General features: G+C 40.2%; 1 protein-coding gene across 12 annotated transcripts in view; it reads left to right on the forward strand.

Moving 5' to 3' along the window:
• MAP2K4 (mitogen-activated protein kinase kinase 4) overlaps nucleotides 1–21,017 on the forward strand; it is a 47,775-nt gene that overhangs the window by 21,454 nt on the left and 5,304 nt on the right. For 6 of the 12 annotated variants that reach the window (XM_083725867.1, XM_083725871.1, XM_083725877.1 and 3 more), the window contains 8 exons: nucleotides 3,976–4,071; nucleotides 10,891–11,065; nucleotides 14,368–14,487; nucleotides 15,789–15,908; nucleotides 16,735–16,786; nucleotides 17,463–17,590; nucleotides 19,137–19,214; nucleotides 20,768–20,916. In XM_083725867.1, the coding sequence (XP_083581993.1) occupies nucleotides 3,976–4,071; nucleotides 10,891–11,065; nucleotides 14,368–14,487; nucleotides 15,789–15,908; nucleotides 16,735–16,786; nucleotides 17,463–17,590; nucleotides 19,137–19,214; nucleotides 20,768–20,916 (918 nt within the window). The remainder of the gene's footprint in view (nucleotides 1–3,975; nucleotides 4,072–10,890; nucleotides 11,066–14,367; nucleotides 14,488–15,788; nucleotides 15,909–16,734; nucleotides 16,787–17,462; nucleotides 17,591–19,136; nucleotides 19,215–20,767; nucleotides 20,917–21,017) is intronic. The other 6 variants (XM_083725872.1, XM_083725873.1, XM_083725868.1 and 3 more) reach the window with 1 other exon arrangement.

The raw sequence follows: 21,017 nt of genomic DNA on the forward strand, positions 1-21,017 counted from the left end.
GCCCCCCAGAAAACAGCTATGGAGGAGATTACCAAAACACATTGTTCAGGTGAAAAGTGGTTTCAGAAGGGGATAAATATACTTGGTGATAAGTATCAATGTGTGCTTGCGGGCTTCTCTGTTTATAAGGAAGAACTGGTTTTAGCATAATGTTAGCTTTCTTTCTGTAGAAAGCTGTGGCTACTTTATTCAAGGTGAAGCTGCCTGGTTTGTTCTGCAGCTAAATGTAAATTAGGCATAAAGCTTTGTGGAAAACTGCTGCCAGTGTGCCCACCACCAGGTTAGAGTTTATTCACACTTTATTGCACCGTCTTGTGCCTTCTCCTGTCACCTTGGCTAGTTAAGGAGCAGAGTTCTTTATGTGTGTTGTAAAAGTTACTTTATGTGCTAACATTGTGATTAAAATGATGTTACATACATGTAATTGTAATATGTCTGTATTGGTCCTATAATTTTAACTTGATAAATTTAAGACTAGTTACTCTGACTTGATGTTTTTTTGGTGTGTCTAGTTCATTGCCAAAGCCTGAATTAGATCTCCTGAATTAGCAGTTACCTCAGATGCCACATGTATATAAAGGCAACAACTTATTTGCGCCTGTTTGTGCGCATGCGCATCAAATTGACCTGGAAGTGGCTGGAAAAGGAGGCTTATTGGGGCAGAGTGGGCTTATGTGTGCTCCACCATCGTGCACAGTAACCTGGCATGCAACCCCCCCACAAATCGGGGGTTGCCTGTAATTCTTTCTTCTGTGTAGTATAGATTGGCAGAGATTCTCATTTTGTGTTTTGTAAACAGTGTAGTACTTCATTTTCATAGTTTCACCATAGAATATTAACATAGCAACAACTTCCACAGTGGGAAGGTTCACATGAGTCCTATGATAGATCAGTATTGTTACTACTCACTCTTCCATTTCACCCTCCTTTTTTTCTACCTCTGGCTTGGCTTCTTCTGATTTGGATGGATTAGGGTCAACTTTTTCCCTAGATTGATTGTAGATTATTCTGAAAGTTTGCTGAGGTGGTAGATATACAGTCCTCCATGCACATGAGTCTGTTGCTTAATTCTAGGTAAACTATACAGTAAGATACAGAATGCACAATAACATCTGTAGACCCTAGGGGCTGTTCTGGTACTGTGGTGATTTATGTTTGACTCACAATTGTTGCAGCCCTGGTTGGGTATTTATATCATCTATGGAGCCCTGTTAATGAGTCCTGGAGGCTGCTATAGTGAACCACATTGAGACTAGAAATATTTCATGTTCCTTGGTGCTTTTCTCCCATATTGTAAAAGATCAGACATAAGAGTTTCCGCTTCCCAAAGGCACAACTGGGAGATACAACACTTTGCCAGAACAGCAGCAGGTATGCTTCTTCCCTGATGCAGTGCAGCTGTGTGTGTTGCACAGTGGCTGCAGAGAGTGAGTGGGGAAAGCTTGTACATACATGGCTTTCTTGACAGTAAAAGGCCAGGTAAGAGTTTTTCCCAAGCTGGTTCTGCCCTGTTTACTGAGTTTTAGCTGCTTCAGCTAAAGCAGATTGGTAAGCTCTGGCATTCATTGGGTGGAATCTACACACAGGTTAAAAACGTTGTGAAAATGCTTTTTCTAAAATCGTTTTGAAAAATGCATGGAATTTGCTATAGCTCACAGTCGGCATCTAGTGTCACAATTGTACATTATATTGCACTTTACAACACATTGAAAACATTTTGTTTGCAGCTGTATAGCTAAGTCCTCCAGATCTCTAGACTGTATTTCTTTGCAAGAAGTGAGATACAAACAGATACTTTCAAGCTGACCATCACCTTGTTACATTTCATCAGAAAGAATTCTGCTTAATTCTTGAACCCCAATAGTTCACTGTTCCTGCTAAGTCTTTTACACGGCACTTTTCTTGCTATACACTATAAAACTGACAGCATTGAGGGGAAGTGAATATGGCTGGAGAGCTCGAAAGGGGTTTGCAAGTGATCCAGATCAACATCTTTACTACGTTCATAAGTCATTAGTTTCTCTTTGAATACAGAATTGTTGAGGCCATCCAGGTTACTTGCATGTAGAGGAATAAGTTACTGCAGTTGGAGCATGGTTTCCTAAGATAGGCACTAAGATCCAAAGTAAACACTTCAAAACTTGATGAAGTTGAACCAAAGTTCTTGATTCTGAAGGCTGCAGCATGGACAGATTCTCAAATGGGATGGCATTGTGTTAAATCTTCAGGTCTTAAAAAAACAAAATAAAATCAGAGCAAGGGAGATTTGGCCGTAATTAAATCATTTCTGCTGGAACATGACTTTAATCCCGAAGTACCTAATGATTCTGTGCATCTAGAATAGAAGAGGAAGCACTAGACTGGCAAGTTCCCCCTAAGCTTTCTTCTTCAGAGTACCTTTGTTGAACAGCCCCAGAATATTTTAAAACTCTAGCTGGAGAACTGCCCCCCATGTCCTTTTCATGCAGCTTCAAGCTTCCCCTCAAGGGTTGGGGCAGGCACCTTCCAACTCAGGTTTTTCTTTTTCCTTGACGAAGGTTCAGGATTTAGAAAAGTAAAATCTGCAGAGAGAATTAATTCCAGTACATTTTTTTTGACAAGAATTAATAGAATTATTATATTTGAGTAAAGACTGTCTCCATGCCAACCATTACAGTTCACTATATTTCACAATAGAGATCGCCGGAATGATTATCAGATATGGTGAGCTCATCTCCACTGTCTTAGACAAGGTTCCTTATCATTTTACTCTTCCGAAGGATGCTTTCATATACACGTTGCTTTAGGAACAGTGGTACAACCCTCGCAGTTGCCTAAGGCATTATTTATCGTGTGTATCTCACCTTAGATCCTTGAAGAAGATGCCTTAAGGACTTCGTTTCTTCTCTAACTTTTTTGAATTTCTAGGAAGGGTCATTGTATCCACCCCCCATTCCTACTGGAAACCTCAACACCACTGAGAGATCAGAATAATTTACTTTCTCTCTTCTTACTTGTGAGCCTCTGGTTGGATTTTCCTTTTTTGTGGGGGGCAGGAATCCTAAAAAGCAGATCAGAGGAGCAGCTTGGCAGATCTCTGTGTGCCCCTCTCTGTCTCTCCTTAATTAGCAGAGGACTCAAGGAGATTTTGATGCATCCCTTTTCCTAACAGTCTTGACTTGACCGTTGGTTTTTATGTATGTAAACATACTGAATCTTCCTCCCCTGTTTGTCCTGCCCCTGCAAAGGGGGAGGTTTTGTTAGTGTTAGAAGAGGAGATTTCTTACCTGGAAATACTTGTGAGAGATTCGGATCCAGAAACTTCCTTGTTCCTCACACAATCACAGAGTGGACAGTGAAAGCTAGCTTCTAGCTCTTCCAGTTTCATAGGGAAGAATTCAGTTCACTCCAATCTAAATAAGTAGGGTAATAGTGACTTCTCCTGATTGGTGGATCCAAGACACAAGCACTAGTTTTCAGGTAAGAAATTTACCTTTATTGAAACAATATGATGAAGCAATGTAGTGGTAAACAATGTAGCAAATTGTGACAAAGAAGGTCAGTGGCACTAATTAGTTGATTTTAGCTAGCAATTTTATTGCAGGTATGTAGTTCATAGGACAAAAGGAAATACTGCACCTGAAATTAAGGATTGCATGCTATTCCTAAATGATCTTACTTGGAGGTAAGCCCCATTTATTTCCAAGGGATTTACTCTTAGGTAAGGTGGCATTGGATTGTAGCCTTCCATGGCTTTCATGCATTAGTATGAGTGGTTTCAAAAGGGCTTTAAATGAACTGCCACACACTTTGCTTTTTTTCCTTTTTTCCAAAAAGAGAGGTATAGACTAGCCCTTAACAAGGAACTGAAATGTGCTCATTTTGTATATAAAAGGCAGTCTGTCTTTTCAGTTACTATGTGTGTATGTGTTATTGTGTCATGTGATAACAGCACTGTGTTTTCCTGTCATTTTTACAACTCTTTCCTGGCTGAAGTGATACACAAGCAACAATGGGTAGTAATCACATTGCCCCGTTCACTTTCAAAAGGAGAGAAGCGGAGATGATCGTGAAACTTTCCAGCAGGCTACAGTAAGCGTAACTGTCTGTTAGCCCCATTGTCAGATATTTTCATAATAGAAAAAGCAAAAGAAAGAAAAAGGCATGAACACCAATATAGATCCTTGCAGAAATTTGTCATATTATGAGTGAATTAATATATATATATATTTAAATTAATTATTAAATACTTTCAACATATATTTCATTATTATTGTTTAAAGCTTATTGCTGCATTCGTATTAGCAATTCCCAATGTTCTGTCCCAGCTGACTGTCATTGGCTCTAGAAAGACAGTGTATTTTTTTTAAGAGAGTACTGGTATTCAAAGGGTAACTCAGTGTTAGTTTACAAAAATCTCTCCTTTTAAAACCATAAATATTTAATTCTCAAGCATGGTTGACCATAATGGATGGAGTTGATGCAGGTGTTATAAGGTTGTTGCATATTGCCTCCAAAAAGCCTTCACTGATAGAACAGCTCTAAAACCTGTGAATCTAGTTGTCTTTTGTGAAGTATTATTTCATTTTTGTAGCTGCCATACTTCCAACACCTATTGATCTGTAAAATAGCCCCCCCCCCCTCAACAATTAATGGACCAGTGAAAATGAAACGTATGCTTCTGGTGAAGTAAGCCTGAGGCACAATTGAGGTAGAATCTACACACTTATAAAAACCATTCTGGAAACGCTTTTTTAAAAGTGTTTTTTTTAAAAAAATACATTGAATTTTCCATAAGGCTCACCATCACCAACTAGTGTCACATTGTATATTGCACTTAAAACACACTTAAAATGTTTTATTTACAGCTGTATAGATGAGTCCCAAGGCAACTGAAGAGTTGCCGTCCATTGCACGGGTGTTAGATTTTGTTCTGAATCTTCTTAATTCATAAGTAATTCATATTGGCTTTGAGTACTTCTAAAACATTTTAACATAACATTATAGCGAGTCGTGGAGGATACGGAAACATTCTGAGAAAATCAAGTATTTTCATCAATTTGGCGGAGTTCATCAGGTCCAAATTTCTGAGTCGGGCAAGGCACTACATTTCTGGGTAACTAAAATGGTGTGACCTTAAATCTACTTGCCCAAACAATGCAAATAACTGTGCTAGTTCCATGTTTACCCTTCCAGGAGAATAAAGAGTCTTCTCTAAGGTCCCCTGCCTCATACTCACTGACAAGAAATAGTTAAACTTGTAATTTAGGAAATTAAACCAATCCTCATATAAAGGAAATTGTATTTTTATACCATATTTTAGATCTGACTTAAAACTCCATAAAAAGTTATAATAAGAGAATCTATTTCCTTAAAATATTTTTTGCTGAATGTGAAATTGTAACTTAGTGGTTTGGGGTAGCAGACTGCAGGCCTCTGGGGACTACTTTGTTATTTTCCTTAGACCCCATGAACTGGAGACCTATAAAAGACATAAACTTTTTATACCTATAAAAGACATAAACTTATAATTGAAGTGTGTTAAGCCCAGGAATTTGCCTTTACGTTTTGGAACAGAAAAGAGCCTCTAGTGCTTCCTTACAAAAATATACTTTGTCATACATCATCCCCCTTCCCCCAGCTTGGTTTCCACAGGGATCATTTTGTTGCAACAGTTGAAAGCCAGTCTTTGTCAATCTACTTCACATCACGCAGGGATCTGTCAGTAGATTCCAATTTAACTACTCTGCTATCCCAATCAGATTATTGGACTCATCATGTTCAAATCACTGATTTTGTTATGTCATCCCATATATATATATATATATATATATATATATATATATATGGAATCAGGCACATCACTGGCTCTGCTCCCTGGGCATCCATGCATAAGATTGGGGTCTCATGCCATGACTATGATGCTTTGCCTTGAAAAGTGGCAATGCTTACAGGATGCGTTTACATCGTTTGATATATTTCTTTGTTGTGATGAAGAGGGACAGGCAATTTTGTCCCAAAGCTTTTCTGCTTCAGTTTTTAGGCATCTGCAGCAGTATGGATGTAATTTACCAGCACATCTGTAATACCTCTTGTGCCACTGCTGGAAAATCTGGGCAAAGCAAACAAGAATGATCAAGCAGGATTCAAGAGTGCATGTTGTCTTGCCAGGGCTGCAATATTACTAGATGCCTATCCTCTTGGGAAAGAAATACTGTCTCTGATTGTTGGCTGTTGATGGTCTCACTCCTGTGAAATTATTTCTGTGTCCTTTCAGTTGCTGGTATTTCGTTCATTTTTTTTTTGTCATACTATAAAATGTGGCAAATGATTTTACTAGCGTAAGCACTTACAGGTGTTGCAATAATGGCTTTCAAGCTCCATAGCACTCCTTCTCATGGTAAATCTGCACCCTTAGCATGAAGGCCTTTAAAAATGTTCTTTTGCCATAGATTTGACTAATTGTTCCATTGTCTGTTGCAAAGTGTACTGTTATAACCACAGCACGTACACTTATTTTCTGTAGACCTGGAAAGAATTAAAACTGGTTTCTTTTGTTAATCTATAAATTCTGAGAACTGTTGTAGTGAGAATTGCCCTCCATCCAGTTGGCTTTCCAAACCCTTAAGAGCAAGGTAGTGCTATGTTATCTTCCTGTACTAGAATATTGCTTTGTAGCCTTGCAGTATGCTGCTGTTAAGGTTTTACTACTCCGCAGAGATCCTGGGCTCATAGATCTCTCATTCACAAGGACCCCTTCTACATAATGCCCTGATTGGTGACAATCAGGAAGCATTAACGTATGATATTTCTGATAAGGGGATTTAGAGCTATTGTGGTATTACCGTAAAAACAGCTCTTTCCCCCAGTACTATTAGTCTGTGTGGAACAGTAGTGATCAGAACTGGGATCCCACGGGCAATGTGCGATTGGCAGCACTGATCACCTGCAGGTGCATTTGTACAGAAGTCCTCTGTGCATAATTGCCCTGTCAGTATTTCTTATTGAGTCACAAACAGTTTGTTAAAGCTTTATCATCCTTGGAACAAGAATGCTAAAGTTTGGGGTTTTAGCCGGAGCTGTATACCTGTCCCAAACCTTTGAGTTCTGTTTCAGCAGCTGTCTAGCAACTTGTATGCCTTCTAGATTGGCCTTATTAACTAGCATATGGTTCTCGTTCTACAAGAAACTGAGGTATATCCTTGTAAATTCCCCAAATCTGATGGCAGAAGGTAAGATGGAAAAAATGAAATACTCCCCTCCAGAGAGTCGGAAACGTTAAAAACAATAAAACAAACAGGCAATATGCCTATAGAAAAAGAACGGTCTGCTGTGAACCAGCAGCTGCACTAATCAACTAATTTTGTCTGAATTAGGTTTAAATTCCTTTAGCTCCATGCAATGCATTACCAGCCTCAGTCACTGATTCTGTTAGGACTGAAATGGAAATGAGAGATGGGAGAGGTGTTCAGGTTCTTGTCTGAACATGTAAGCACCAAATTGTGTAGGGATTCTGGGTCCAGTGTACAAGCCCTGCCCCCAACTTCATCATGCACACTTCCCTCATTCAGTCCCTGACCTTCTCTTGTGTAGGGAAGGTTTGTGTAGGAATTCTCCTCATGTGAATGCAAGAACAACTCTCTTCATGATCAATCATGTACAAGTGAATGTGGGTAGAATCCCTATAGAAGAGGGGAAGGTTTGGAGACTGAGCAGGGAAGAGGTGTGTGCAGTGACATTGAGGGTCAAGCTTGCATGCATGCTTCTGTCCCTCTACGTGATTTGGTACTTTTGTACTCATGCCTATACACAGTTGGAGTTGGGTGTTATCGACTCCTGATGACATAGCACTCCAAAAACACTGAATAATCTTGTGCAGTGGTTTCTCGTAGATGTCAGACACCATGAGGCACAGAATTGAACTTTTCTCCCTTGTTGGATATTCTTCAGTAATGTTAATTTAAATTTGATATGTATATTTTAAACACTGTTGTGCACCACCCTAAAATGATGTTAAGAGTGGTACAGAAATGTGTTGTATATATATTAAGCTCTGCTTTCCTGCAGCTTTCCTAGCAAAAGGACAGTACATATTGAAAATGAGGATTTGTTCTGGTGTTACTTAAATACAGTAACCTTAAATGGATTTGTGTTGATGTGTAGTGACATTGACTTAAACCTTCGCTGTGGACAGAACCCTGATTTACTTTTGTATACTTTGGTTTATAATTGTATTTTGAGTGCTACTATGACTTCTCTCTCCTTTCTGCTCCTTATCAAAACCAAAAGCTTCTGGTAGCTAAATTAATTTCTTAGTATTTAAATTTTAATATTTGGTTGTATGAAAAGGAAAATGGAAGTAGTTTGCACACACAACTAAATTAGGCAGATCTTCTAAGCATCCAAATGATCCTTTCACCTAGGTATCTGAAGGGTTGATTAATGATAGAATCAGAAACGGTATCTGCCTTTGACTTTAAGATAAAAATATTGGAATTCCACGGAAACCTGTTAGATATTGTTTTATTCATTACTTAACCTAGAGGGAGGTGGGGTCCTAGCTGAGCAGCTCAGGCTTGTGACAGTTTGGCCACATCTATCCCAAGGTTATCAGGGTGGGGACAAGCCATTTGAATTCTTTGACATGTCACTGATGTTCAAGTCCTGGGAATCTTGTCTTGGCAAGATGGTGAGCTATGCTCTTGTTTTATATGTGTGTTATTTTGGGGTATTTAAGTAACTAGCCATAATGCGCCCCCCAAAAAATTAGTCATACTATGATGATGTCAATATTATTTGTATGAATTTTCAGTATCCTAGGAGTAGCAGACTTAGGGAGCAGTGTATGTTTTTGTAAACAGGTTCTGGATGTTCAGCCTTGTAGCTGCAGAAGACAATTAGCAGGACATCAGTTTACTTTTTTGTAGGATCTGGGGTGTCTGTTTCCCTATAGGTTGTTTTTTCTCAGGTTTATTTAAAAGCACGAGTATTTCATATTACCAGTATCCTGCAATGTGCTAGAAGATTGGGAGCAATTAATGCCCAACACCTGTGTAATGTGATTTCTAAGACAAATTGCTTTATCTTTAGCAGGTGCAAATGGCAAAGCTTACAATTGAATTTCTATTTATTCTTTTTTGTTTCAGCTTCTCTCAGCTTCTAAATTCTTTTCTTTTCCTTTTTCATTCATTAACATTTTGTAGAAAGGTCTTGTAGGTGGTTTATTTATGACACAGACAGGAATTCAGAGATGCTGATAGATTATTTTTTTGCTCGGTATTATGTTGCCTCTATATTTATCTTGTATAGCTGAATCTATATTAAAGATGACATACCAAGATCAGGGGATGATGGAGAAAGGGAGAGAGATACTTCATCATCTTCAGAAATTGGTGTTATTATGTAATGCCAAGCCTTTGTATTGCACCGTTCGGTATTTCCTCTTTTGTGGCAAACTGCAGTTGTAAGCCATGATCAAACCATGGTTTGCATTTCAGATTGCAGACAAACTTTGGTTTGCACAAACTATGTTTTTGCCTATTTGGATGTAACTGCAAACTGGTTTGCCACAAAAGAGGATGTGTAACAGTGTGCAATGGGAGGAAGGTGTGTACATGCCCAAGGCTCTGTTTGAATTGAGCCAGTGTCTAGGAACTAAAAAGCCTTAGATCAAGCCTTTTTGCTATCTAATATTCTTTCATTGGTTTTAGAGGGTCTTTCTTGAATTCATGTTTGGACTTATTCCAAAACTAGTATTGCAGTGCTTTTGTTGAGTTTGCTAAGTAATTTGATTAATTTCCCATAATTTTACTTGAGTGATTACTTCTGAAGTATTCTCTGCTCTTACCATAATCACAGTTTGTGATAAATGTACAAATATCCACATTAAATTTTCAGCTATCAGGTTTGACAAGTTCCTTGGTTCAGGGCTGAGAGGAAGGGCTTTAAAACTATGAAGCACTTCTAAAATTGCAGCTGAAGAGCCCAGAGTTTAACAGTCCAATCCTAAACATGCTTAATAATAATAATAATCCTACTGAATTCTTTGAGACCTTCCTCTTACAAAGTAAGCTTCATTTTCAAACATTTGACAGTGATGGGTAGAAGATACTGGAGACTTTCACATTTGTCTTGAGATGAACACTGTTCATCAAAAATAGAAAAACTGTATTTCTTCATGCAGAGCCACTTGTCAGCAAGAAAAGAAACCTAACACAGCTGTGGAAGTCTGTTCGACCCAATGTAAAAAAATCCTTTATTACTGACGCAAAATTCTGCACACTTCTTCTAGCCTTAAAATATGCACCAACGGCTTTGTGGCTTTTTGACTAATCTTCTTTTACTTCAAAAATACACTGACAGAACATTGGCTCTGCATGTATTTTTGGAGTTAACATGATCCCTTCATTTTTTTCTGTTTTCTATTAATATTTATAAACTCTTCTCGGAAACCCAACAGCCACAGGTATGGGTTTTCTTTATGGTGTTATCAATGCAGGCAATAAAAGGAGAAAGACAATCACCAGCCTAAACTTAACTCTAGAAGAATGTAGTTGCTTTATGTTACGTAGCATAACTAATATTATCCTTCTGCATTTCATAGGAATATAATAGTTTTATGCAGGAATTTATAAACAACCACAGAAATAGACATACAGTTATTGTAATATAAGAGACAGATGGTCTTGATTAATAGCTAAAAAAAAAATTTAGTTGCTTTAGGTGCAATTGTTTACAGTATCCTGCCCTGTTACCTCCATCTAGATTAGATCCTTCATGGAAAGTATATTATTGCATTAGCTTTATGTTCACTACTCTGTATAAATGCATTTAATGAGTGCTGTAAGAGAGAGAAAGTTTTCAATTGATATAAAATGTGGCAAAATTCCTTCCCAATTTTTTTTTTGGCAGAGAGAGACTGAGAACACACAGCATTGAATCATCAGGAAAATTGAAGATTTCCCCTGAACAACATTGGGATTTTACTGCGGAGGACTTGAAAGATCTTGGAGAAATTGGACGAGGCGCTTATGGTTCTGTCAACAAAATGGTCCACAAACCAAGTGGGCAAATTATGGCTGTTAAAGTAGGTGATGCCCGTAATTCTTGTACTTTCCAACTGCAGGGGCAATATATAGTGGATAGTTTAATATCCATCCATCTTGCGCTCAGCAGTTGTTTGCTTTCCCCCGCTATCTGTATATTTTGCCTTGTAGTTTAGTGTTATTAAATACTTAACTGGTTTGTAAAATTATGGGTTATAAAATTTAAGGAGAACATCTAATATATGTAAGCTTCTTTTTAACACAAACACTGTATATATACGGAGACTCTTTATCTCTAGGTTCCTGGTTTTAAATCCAGCTCAGGTTTATTATTATTAAATGCAGTTTTGCAGTGCTTTGTCAGGGTGCTTTGTGAAACAAGCTAGTTGCCTTGCTACAGTAGTTTTCATTTTTCCTACTTATCTACTTGCACCAGTGTGTTTTCAAACTGCTATGTTGGCAGGAGCCTCGGACAAAGCAACAGGAACTCACCCCATCATGTGGATTCAAACTGCCGACCACTCATTTCTTGTAATACTCTTTTAACAACACTGGGCTATAAAATAACTTGGAGTGAAGGCAGAATTGAGCCCTGTACTCAGTCCAGTTATCAGCAAATATACTGGCATGTTTCATAACATGTAGGACACTAGTCATCAAGTATAATAGGAATAGAAGAGGGCATGACCAGTATGCTTTATGGAATATTAAATGTTCTTCACCCTGCTTTTTCCAGTATCTGTGTCTGTGAGCTACATAAGTGACTTCTGGCCTAGAAGGAATCCATTCTGTCTTGTTCCCTACTCTCCCTGAATTTGTAGGGTGGCACATGCCATATTTTTTTTCTGTGTAGCCATGCCTCTGCTGAGTCCTGTTGAGGGTCAATATTTGGGTTTTCCATAGCAACAGATTAAGGTTTGTTACCAAGTAAATAGGTTGGTACCAACAAGGAGTTGCATCCAGTGTGGACTGCTTCACACTTTGATTAGCCAGGTTTCGCTTGTGTATGCTGCAGTACAGCACACAAAGTATGAATGCAGAGGTGGACATTTGTAAACACAATGGACAGGCTACCTGAGAGACACATCACATTGCATCTCCCTGATACATCTTTAATGGGTCCTTGGAACATTTAAGGATTCACATAACTTCCACGTTGAGCTCAGCAACTGTCATACATTTATCTGTATGATAGACATAATTGCCATATTCAAACTTTGCTATTATGGTGATGTTTAATCCATTCCCATGTATTCAGTAATAAATACTAAATACTAATAAATTATGGGAGGAATTCAGCATTCCTCTATTATAATGATTCTCTCAGCTTGCCATACAGGACGATCTCCTCCCTGCCCCCAGGTATGCTTTTCTGGAGGTTCCCACAATCACTGGAACCAGTTTGATCTTCCCAGGATCACTCTACCTTGATTTGTGCTCAGCTTGTGTTTTCTGTGGGAAGTCTTGATAATAGGTGGCTGTTTTATGGTAAAATGATGCTGGAAAAAAGATTCTATATAGATGGCCAGTAAAATAAAAGTAAAAGAAAAGAAATAATTCTAAAATTCCATAGACAGAATTCTACAGAAAACAGGAAGGTCAGGCAGATACCAGCAGCCACTGAAGAAAGGGAAAAATGGTAAAGAAATATTAGGAGAGGAATTCTGGAGAAGAAAATGGGAGCAAAGTCAGAAAACTCTGGAGATAAACTGCGTTTTTGCAGGGCTCTTGAAATCAAGGAGAGCACAATGGCAAGTGCTTTGCATATTTGGTCATGGGATTCCTTGGGAATACAAAGATTGGATAATGTATTGTATACAAAGGCTAGGAATAGTTCCAAGCTGAAGGGAATTGTGAAGGTTAGAGGGCATTGGCCTATATGCAGTTTAGGTATTGGCCAGAGAGTTAAGAAACACTGGAAAAAGGAAAAACAGTTGGAGTGTGTTAGATTTGCAGTTGTGTTTTAGAGTTCCCATTTCATCTTCTGTGTAACAGGCAGTTCTTTACTTGGATCATTCTGTTCTGCTCATCATTTCCTAGGCAAACAGTTGAGCTGCTTACTATTTGTACTCTGGAATGTGTAATGGCTTTACAGCTGTAGAATAATTGTGCCCAGAAGAATTGTATAGTGTCTCCAGAACAAAGCAGAACCGTCCCATGCCTGCTATTATAACTTTCTCAAGTGGCTTTGGTCAGCATTTGTTTGGTGGGGGAGGGTATGGTATTTTTGTTACTCTTAACAGTTAGCATATAGAGATCCATATTGTTATGCTATAACTGGGGATATTTTTGTAAAGTGTCTTCTTGGGGCCACATTACGTGCTAATGTTCAAAGCATTTTTTATTGTGTGCTTAGAATTGGCCTTTTTCTTTAGAAAAGCAGGGGTGTGGGTGTTCATGCTGATTTTCAATTGGGGCTGGAAGAGAGGTTAGCTGTTTAGCCCTGCACTGTTTTCCCTGGAAAATCACTCTATACAGAAGCTTTTTTGCCCCAGAAGGTGATAGCAAATTGTGGGTAGTACTGGAGGAGGTTGCCTAGAAAATAGCAATGGGTAAAGGATCAAAATCTGGATTAGGATTAGGATCCACTGCAGTTGACTTTTCTAAAAGGAGAGACATGACACAGTGCCTAAAAACACTTTTAATATGCCATACAGTTTGGCCCTTAGTCACAGATTGGCTACCAACGTGTCATATTCTTTATGGAGGGGGTGGGGGACCTTAGGCCAAGGGACCAAATATGGTCCTTAGTAATCTTTCCAGACCATGCTTCCTCTCCAAGCCACACCTGTGGCCAGCCTTGCACTGCGGCCTACTCAAATGTTTTTGTTAGGCTGGAATGTGTCCCATGAATTGAGTCCTGAACTGAAGAAAATACTGCCTAATAAAAGGGAATATTCATCCTCAAATATGGATCGTTGCATGATAATGATAGCATAAGTCAGCCTTCCCCAACTTGCTGTCTTCCTATCATCCTAAACTACTGGACAAGGTGTGGTGGTTAGACTTCTGGACTAGTACCTTGGAGATCAGGTTTGAATCCTTCCTCAGGCATGGAACTCTTTGGTTGTCCTTGAGCTAGTTGCTGTTCTTCAGCCTAACCTTCCTTACAGGTTAGAGGTTATTTATTTTTCTTAAAAATCACCTGAGCTGATTAAAATGGTTCAGATGACATGTCAAAGCCCATGGGTTTGGCCTGGAGTATGGAAGGAGTTAAGCAGGCGCTTTTGAGCAGTACATGGTTCATGTGGGTGAGCCCATAATAAGATATTAATGTGACATGCAAACACAGCTAGTTCTGTTTACTTTAATTATGATATCTCTTCCTTTCTTATTCTTTCAGAGAATTCGTTCGACAGTGGATGAAAAGGAACAGAAACAGCTTTTAATGGATTTGGATGTAGTTATGCGAAGTAGTGATTGCCCATATATTGTTCAGTTTTATGGAGCACTCTTCAGAGAGGTGGGCACTCAAAATCTGCTTAGTTTGTAACAGATTTAGTTAATACGTTTTATGACGTTTTAATGGGTAATGAAGCACATTAACTGAAGGGCAGGCAGTAGACAATTTGCAAGGGTAAACTAGTTTGGTGGGGGAGATGCATGTAAAGAAAACGTTAGCACTGCTTTATTTCTAAAATGCCTATTTCATTTCAGTGCTTCTCAAAAGGTTCATTATAATCATGTGTTATACACTTGTGGCTTTCAAACTTTCTACCTTTTATTACATTTCACTTTTATCACATTCCTCCTCTTAAGGAGGTTGGGATGGTGCACATGGTTCTCCCCCATTTTTATCACAACAACCCTGCCCGGTAGGTTAAACTGAGATATAATAGCTGGCCCAAGACATTGAGAAGCCTGGTAAGCATCTGACTACTCCAGGGGTCAGGAGGAATGCAATGCCATTGTATTTTGGGGTGGACAATTCCTATTGTATTTGAATGTCACATGCCACCTAACTACCGTATATACTCATGTATAAGCTGACTTTTTCAGCACATTTTTTTTGCTGAAAAAGCCCCCCTTGGCTTATACTCGAATGAGGGTCCCACCTGAGTGCATTTTCAGCAACCCCTCATCGGAGCAAGCTGTTTGCTGCCGCCGCTCGTGCTGCCACTGCTCTGCCAAGCACGGCTCCTGTGCCTGCCCTTGCGAGCGGCAGAGGCTGTTGGTGGTGGTGGAGGAGGAATGAGCAGCCTGAAAGCAGCCCTTTTGGGCTGCTCGTTCTTCCTACGATGCTGCTGCCACCAGCCTCTGCCTCTCGGCAGCACCCTAGGTAGGCAGAGAGACTGGAGGGGCTGGGGGAGAGAGAGAAGCCCCCTCTGCCGTGTGCGCATGTGCACACACGCTCTCCGGCCCACTAGGAGGTTTGTGGTGTGGTGAACCGGCTTATACTCGAGTCAATAAGTTTTCCCAGTTTTTTGTGGTAAAATTAGGTGCCTCGGCTTATATTCAGGTCAGCTTTTACTTGAGTATATACGGTAATTGATTAGACCAATTGTTATTTGACAAAAGAGGAAGCAGAATATTTTGTGAGGCAGACCAACTTGAAGTTTGTTCACAGAAATATGTATGTTCTGCTTTGTCTCTCTTCGTAAGGCAAAGGTTTGCATTGGTGTTGGTTTGTACGTCCGAGGACCTTCTTTTCTATGCTTCCCTTTCCATCACAGCTTAGCAAGAGTTGCACATTGACCACCCCATATGTGTATTTCAGATTAACAATAATAAAACATGTCTTGCTTACTGCTTTTTTATTCTTAGGGTGACTGTTGGATCTGTATGGAGCTCATGTCTACCTCGTTTGATAAATTTTACAAATATGTATATAGTGTATTAGATGACGTTATTCCAGAAGAAATTCTAGGCAAAATCACTTTAGCTGTAAGTATTCTTTCTATTCTCACTGCTGCCTTTTTTGTGTGTGCACACTTCTACTTAGATTTTCAAATCCAGGATCTAGGCGGGAGATGATTTGACTTATTTAGGCTTGTTGCTGTGAAACCTAATGGTTTACCATATACTGCTCAATCTCTGCCAGGGCGGCTTCAGAATTTTTTTTTCTTCTGGTGGTGGAGGGGCACAGAAAGTACAAAATATACTTCTAGGTCAGGGGTCTGCAACCTTTAAGACAAAAAGAGCCACTTGGACCGAAGAAAAAAAAAACTGGGAGCCACAAAACCATTGCAACATTTAAAACAGTGGGGAGTGTCGGGGCACACAATGCGCCTCCTCCCCTCGCTAGTATGCGCCCCGGAGCCGCGGCAAAGGTGTAAAAGAGCCACATGCGGCTCCGGAGCCATGGGTTGCTGACCCCTGTTCTAGGTGGATGGGTTGTGTCCCACATGCTAAGATCTCTGAAAGAAAAATAGCAGTATATGCCAATGACAGGAGTCCAGCAACGGGGAGGCAAGAGTGGGGGTGAGCTCCTTGGTTGGGGAGTGCACTGCCCCCTATCCCAGCACCACTCATGGCCCCCGCTAGCACAAGCAGGAAACAAACCATGGTCTTACACAACCATTTCTATCACATTTTGTTTGCATTAACTGCACTCTAACATGGTATAGCTATTAAATGTTTAAAGGGATGCATCTGCATTTCTGCCTTATAAGCTGTCTGAGATGCATCTTTAAATTGTTTGGCTTTGGATTGTGTAATAGGAGGCATTTTGTTATTTTTGTTCTCAATAAAATTTCTCTTTCTCTCCTAGACTGTGAAAGCACTAAACCACTTAAAAGAAAACTTGAAAATCATTCACAGAGGTAGGCTTTTCTGGATTTGTGTTTCTTACTGTGTGGTATGCCTGTCACACGCAGTTCTTCCTGAGCATGCCTGTAGATTATGCAAAATACATTTGTGAGCCGACTATTTGGGGTATTCCGCATGATCCTTTTATGTTTCACTATGTCCGTGTGAGTTTTGGTTCTCTTGGGCTACCAGTTGGAGGCTGACATTAGGACAGAACCAATTGACAACACTCATTGGGTGTTACATTTTTTAAGTCACAAGTTTCTGTGTGCAGAACAGGGTCATAGTCCTATGGGAGGGGTTCTCTCACACACCAAAGCTGCTGCCATTGGTTGGTTGGTTGCTTGGCTGGCTGAGGTGCCTAGTTTGTTACTCCTTAACAAGCCAGGATTTGTAAGCCAACAACAAACCATGGTTTAAGGCTGGCTAGTGATCCTGGTTTGTAAGGGAGTAACAAACTGAGATCCTGACTTCGGATATCATGGGAAGCAAGCTCGAATCCAGGTTCCTGATTTATTTCTCCTGTTAATTCCAGAGGGGGAGTGACTCTAGTTTCTGTGACATGCAGTTGCTGTCTTTAGTCGTAACTTTGTGTCTGACGCTATGTAACTTTCAGCAGTTAGAAACTGAAGTCCTTTGGTTGCAGCTTATCTGCTTAAATATGTTTCTGTTTGCGCACATCTGTTGCAGATATTAAACCTTCCAATATTCTTCTGGACAGAAACGGAAATATTAAACTCTGTGATTTCGGCATTAGTGGACAACTTGTAGATTCCATTGCCAAAACCAGAGATGCTGGCTGCCGGCCCTACATGGCAGTAAGTGGGATTTGAAAACTTATATGTGATGGGTGAGGTGCGAATAGAAATGGAATCCTTTCTTTTACTTGCTTTGTTGTAAAGGCAGAAGGTAAATATTTTGTACATGAATGGCTGAGGTTGAAATCATTCTTCAGCTTCACAAGCTAAAACTTAGATGAAGTTAGCTTGATGTGAGGCTTCTCCAGCTTAATCTTAGTACATTACATCACTGCACACCCAAGCTGTGAACAGCTTTTCTTGCAGTAATCAAATCTCTTTCATGCTTTAGTAACCTGGTCCCTCTACTGGCGAAGGTATTGGAAGCATCCATTTTCTATGTCATTGCATTTAGATGGTCATTTGTAGGAGGAATCTATAATGAGCTAGTAAAACCCTGTGGCTCCTACCAGAGCTTTTCCTGGGAAGAAGAGGCTCGGGAATAGAGTGAGGACATTTTGGGCCATGATGGTTACCATACAAAGGTGCAGGGGAACGGGGAACATACAGTTCAGTGAAATTCCTTTTGAGTAAATTAAGTCTGAGAATTGCTTAGTAACATTCTGATGAGGATGTTGGTGCCTTGTGGTAGCACGGATCAATAAAATATAGCTTTAGTTCCAAAATGTGGCAGAATAATTGACTAGTCTAAGATGGATGCCCCCTATTGCCATTTAAATAACAGACAGATGGTTACACAAGATTTCCAAAAATACAGATTCTTTTGCCATTTGTTCTTAGTTTGATGTGTTAGTTTTTTTAAGGAGAAGTGATGCCAGATTCAAAGCCACAGATAACAGGGAAACAAAGAATATTCTTTCAGAAATACTGGCACCAGCCAAGTGAGACTAATACACTTGAGTTGTGACATTAATAGCAGATGCTTTTGCCAAGCAGAACCAGATTGGACAAAAGTGCTGCAAAAGATTGAATGGTTCAGTACAATCCTAACAATACAACATCATAAAATGCACAAATAAAATAAGAGGGTAATTTTATATAGAATAATATCTAGACTTTAGGCACCTGAAACATTGAAATACGTTTAATACTTCACCGTGATGAAACCTGTATATAATAATTGTCCATGGCTTCCTAGTGGGAACCATGGGATCTAATTATCCTGAGAAGACTCATATTAAGGCTTTCAGTTCAGACTCCAGATTCAGTACTTTGGAAAACAGTCCGCCTCAGTCAAAGATGCTTAAGGGGCTGCCTAATTTGGCTCAGTGTTTATCCAGGTCCAATTCCTTCCTACCCCTTCACTAGTGAGAAATCAAAAATTTCAGAAGGATAGCTGCAGTGATTTCTCCTCAAGGCCAGTCTTTGCAGTTTTGGGGTGGGTAAAAAAGGAATCTCTTAAATCTCCCCTAATGTTTGCTTCCTTTGCACAATTCATACCTTGTTGCAGGATTCTGATTTGCTTTAAATAGAGTACATGCAGCCCTGCATTAGGATTAGGATCATGGAAGGGACAGTTGGTGTTAAATGAATCCTTCTCCATATCCCACTTCAGTAAATTCTTGTCTTTTTCTTATATAACTGATATTCCTCCTCTTAATTTCAGCCAGAGAGGATAGACCCCAGTGCATCCAGGCAAGGATATGATGTCCGCTCTGATGTCTGGAGCTTAGGGATTACATTGGTAAGTGAGAAATGCTAAGGGCTTTGCATGCTGCTGGAGATAAAACCCTAAAGCAGCTTGTGAAGCAGCTTTAGGAGAAGTAAAAGCTAAACTGGCATTACTCTTGTGAACATGTACGCTGTGATAGGGCCTGCATTGCCTCCCTGAATAACAGACCTGGCTCAGCTTTCCTCTGCTACGCAGTTTGGCTTCCGTGGCTACTTTTTATCAGCAGTGACTTTACTCTGTTACTAGGGGGCAGCAATGCATGCTAAAACCTCAAAAGAACCATGCTTTAAGCTAGGAAATCTGTTCCTTGCTGCCCATTTAGAGCCAATGTAAGCCCAGCCTTCCTAGGTTTGGACCACTGAAGAAAGCTAACTTAGTAGGAGTGGAGAAGAGTGTATTGAAGCAGAAAGGGTTCGGTCTAATCAGAGACAATTCCAGATTCGAAGGGGCTGGTACCCTCTCTGGGCACATACACCCTTAGCATTAGCCTAGTAGTCACCCCCAAAGTGGATCTGACTAGGGGTGGGGACAGGTGGCAATGGTATCGAAGGGGGAAACCAGGAACTCCAGCTACCACCTCCTTCATTTCCCTGGAATGCCTCTGGGCCCTGCCCTAGCATGTACAGCGGACGCTCGGGTTGCGAATGTGATCCATACGGGAAGCACGTTCGCAACCCGCAGCGCCGCATCTGCACACGTGCAAGTTGCAATTTGGCGCTTCTGCACATGTGCAAAACGCGATTTAGTGCTTCTGTGCAAGCACTGAAACCCAGAAGTAACCTGTTCTGGTACTTCCGGTTTTGGCACAGTGCATAACCCAAAGCTTCTGTAACCCGAGGTATGACTAGTATGTTTATGAGGAATGGGTAGACATTGTTTCCACTGCTTTTTTTATGGGAAGCTTGAGGTCAGTCAACCGGAGACAAATGCAAAATAGGGGCTTGGGTTAATGCAGAACACACACACACTATTATTTCACGTGTTTTAAAGGTCAAGTGCTTGCCTGCTGTTTTGTGAACATTTTAAATTTAATTGAAGCAGCTGGTAAGTTGCCCACTCTGTCTCCCCAGCAATTGCCTGCACACCTCATATGATTCTTCTTCTTTTTAACAAAAGAAGTAGAAAGCATTGCAGCTCTTCTACAGCAGCAAGATAGAATTTCTCCCCTATCTGTGGAAAGCAGACTTGTGGGCTTTTCACAAATGGTAAAGTGTGTTTAAGGGACTCTTCATCTGAATACATCCAGCTGCAAAGAAGGGAGCAGGGGGCATTAGGATGCAGAGGGTTGAGCTCTTTTAAGTTGCTACTATGTCTGGGAATCTCTTTTGAGTACCGGAACTATTATTTCTCAGGTACAAGCCATCTCCTGCTTTCCCCCAAGCTTTATTGATTTCAGATGGCTAATTTGGGAGGGTTGCTATTGTTAAATCATAAGGAGTTGGAAACCTTGCACAGAGCTTCTGCTGATGGGGCTTGTTTGGAGAATCCTCGCTCCCACCCTCCTGCCCCCATGAACTTTACAATGGCTAATCTAGCCCATGTTGTTCCTTTTTCTTTCGGTGTAGTATGAACTGGCCACAGGACGGTTCCCCTATCCCAAATGGAATAGTGTATTTGATCAACTGACACAAGTAGTCAAAGGAGACCCACCACAGCTGAGTAACTCAGAGGAACGGGAGTTCTCCCAAAGTTTTATCAACTTTGTCAACTTGTGGTGAGTATGCCTCGCTCTGGGGCTCTTCAGGGCATTAGTAAGTGGTTCTGGCTCAGGAAATGGTGCATTTTTCCTCCACTAAGGATGAAAGTGGGTTGGGT

Source organism: Podarcis gaigeae (genome assembly GCF_964106915.1).
Source record: "Podarcis gaigeae genome assembly, chromosome: 2".
NCBI classification, from domain to species: domain Eukaryota; kingdom Metazoa; phylum Chordata; class Lepidosauria; order Squamata; family Lacertidae; genus Podarcis; species Podarcis gaigeae.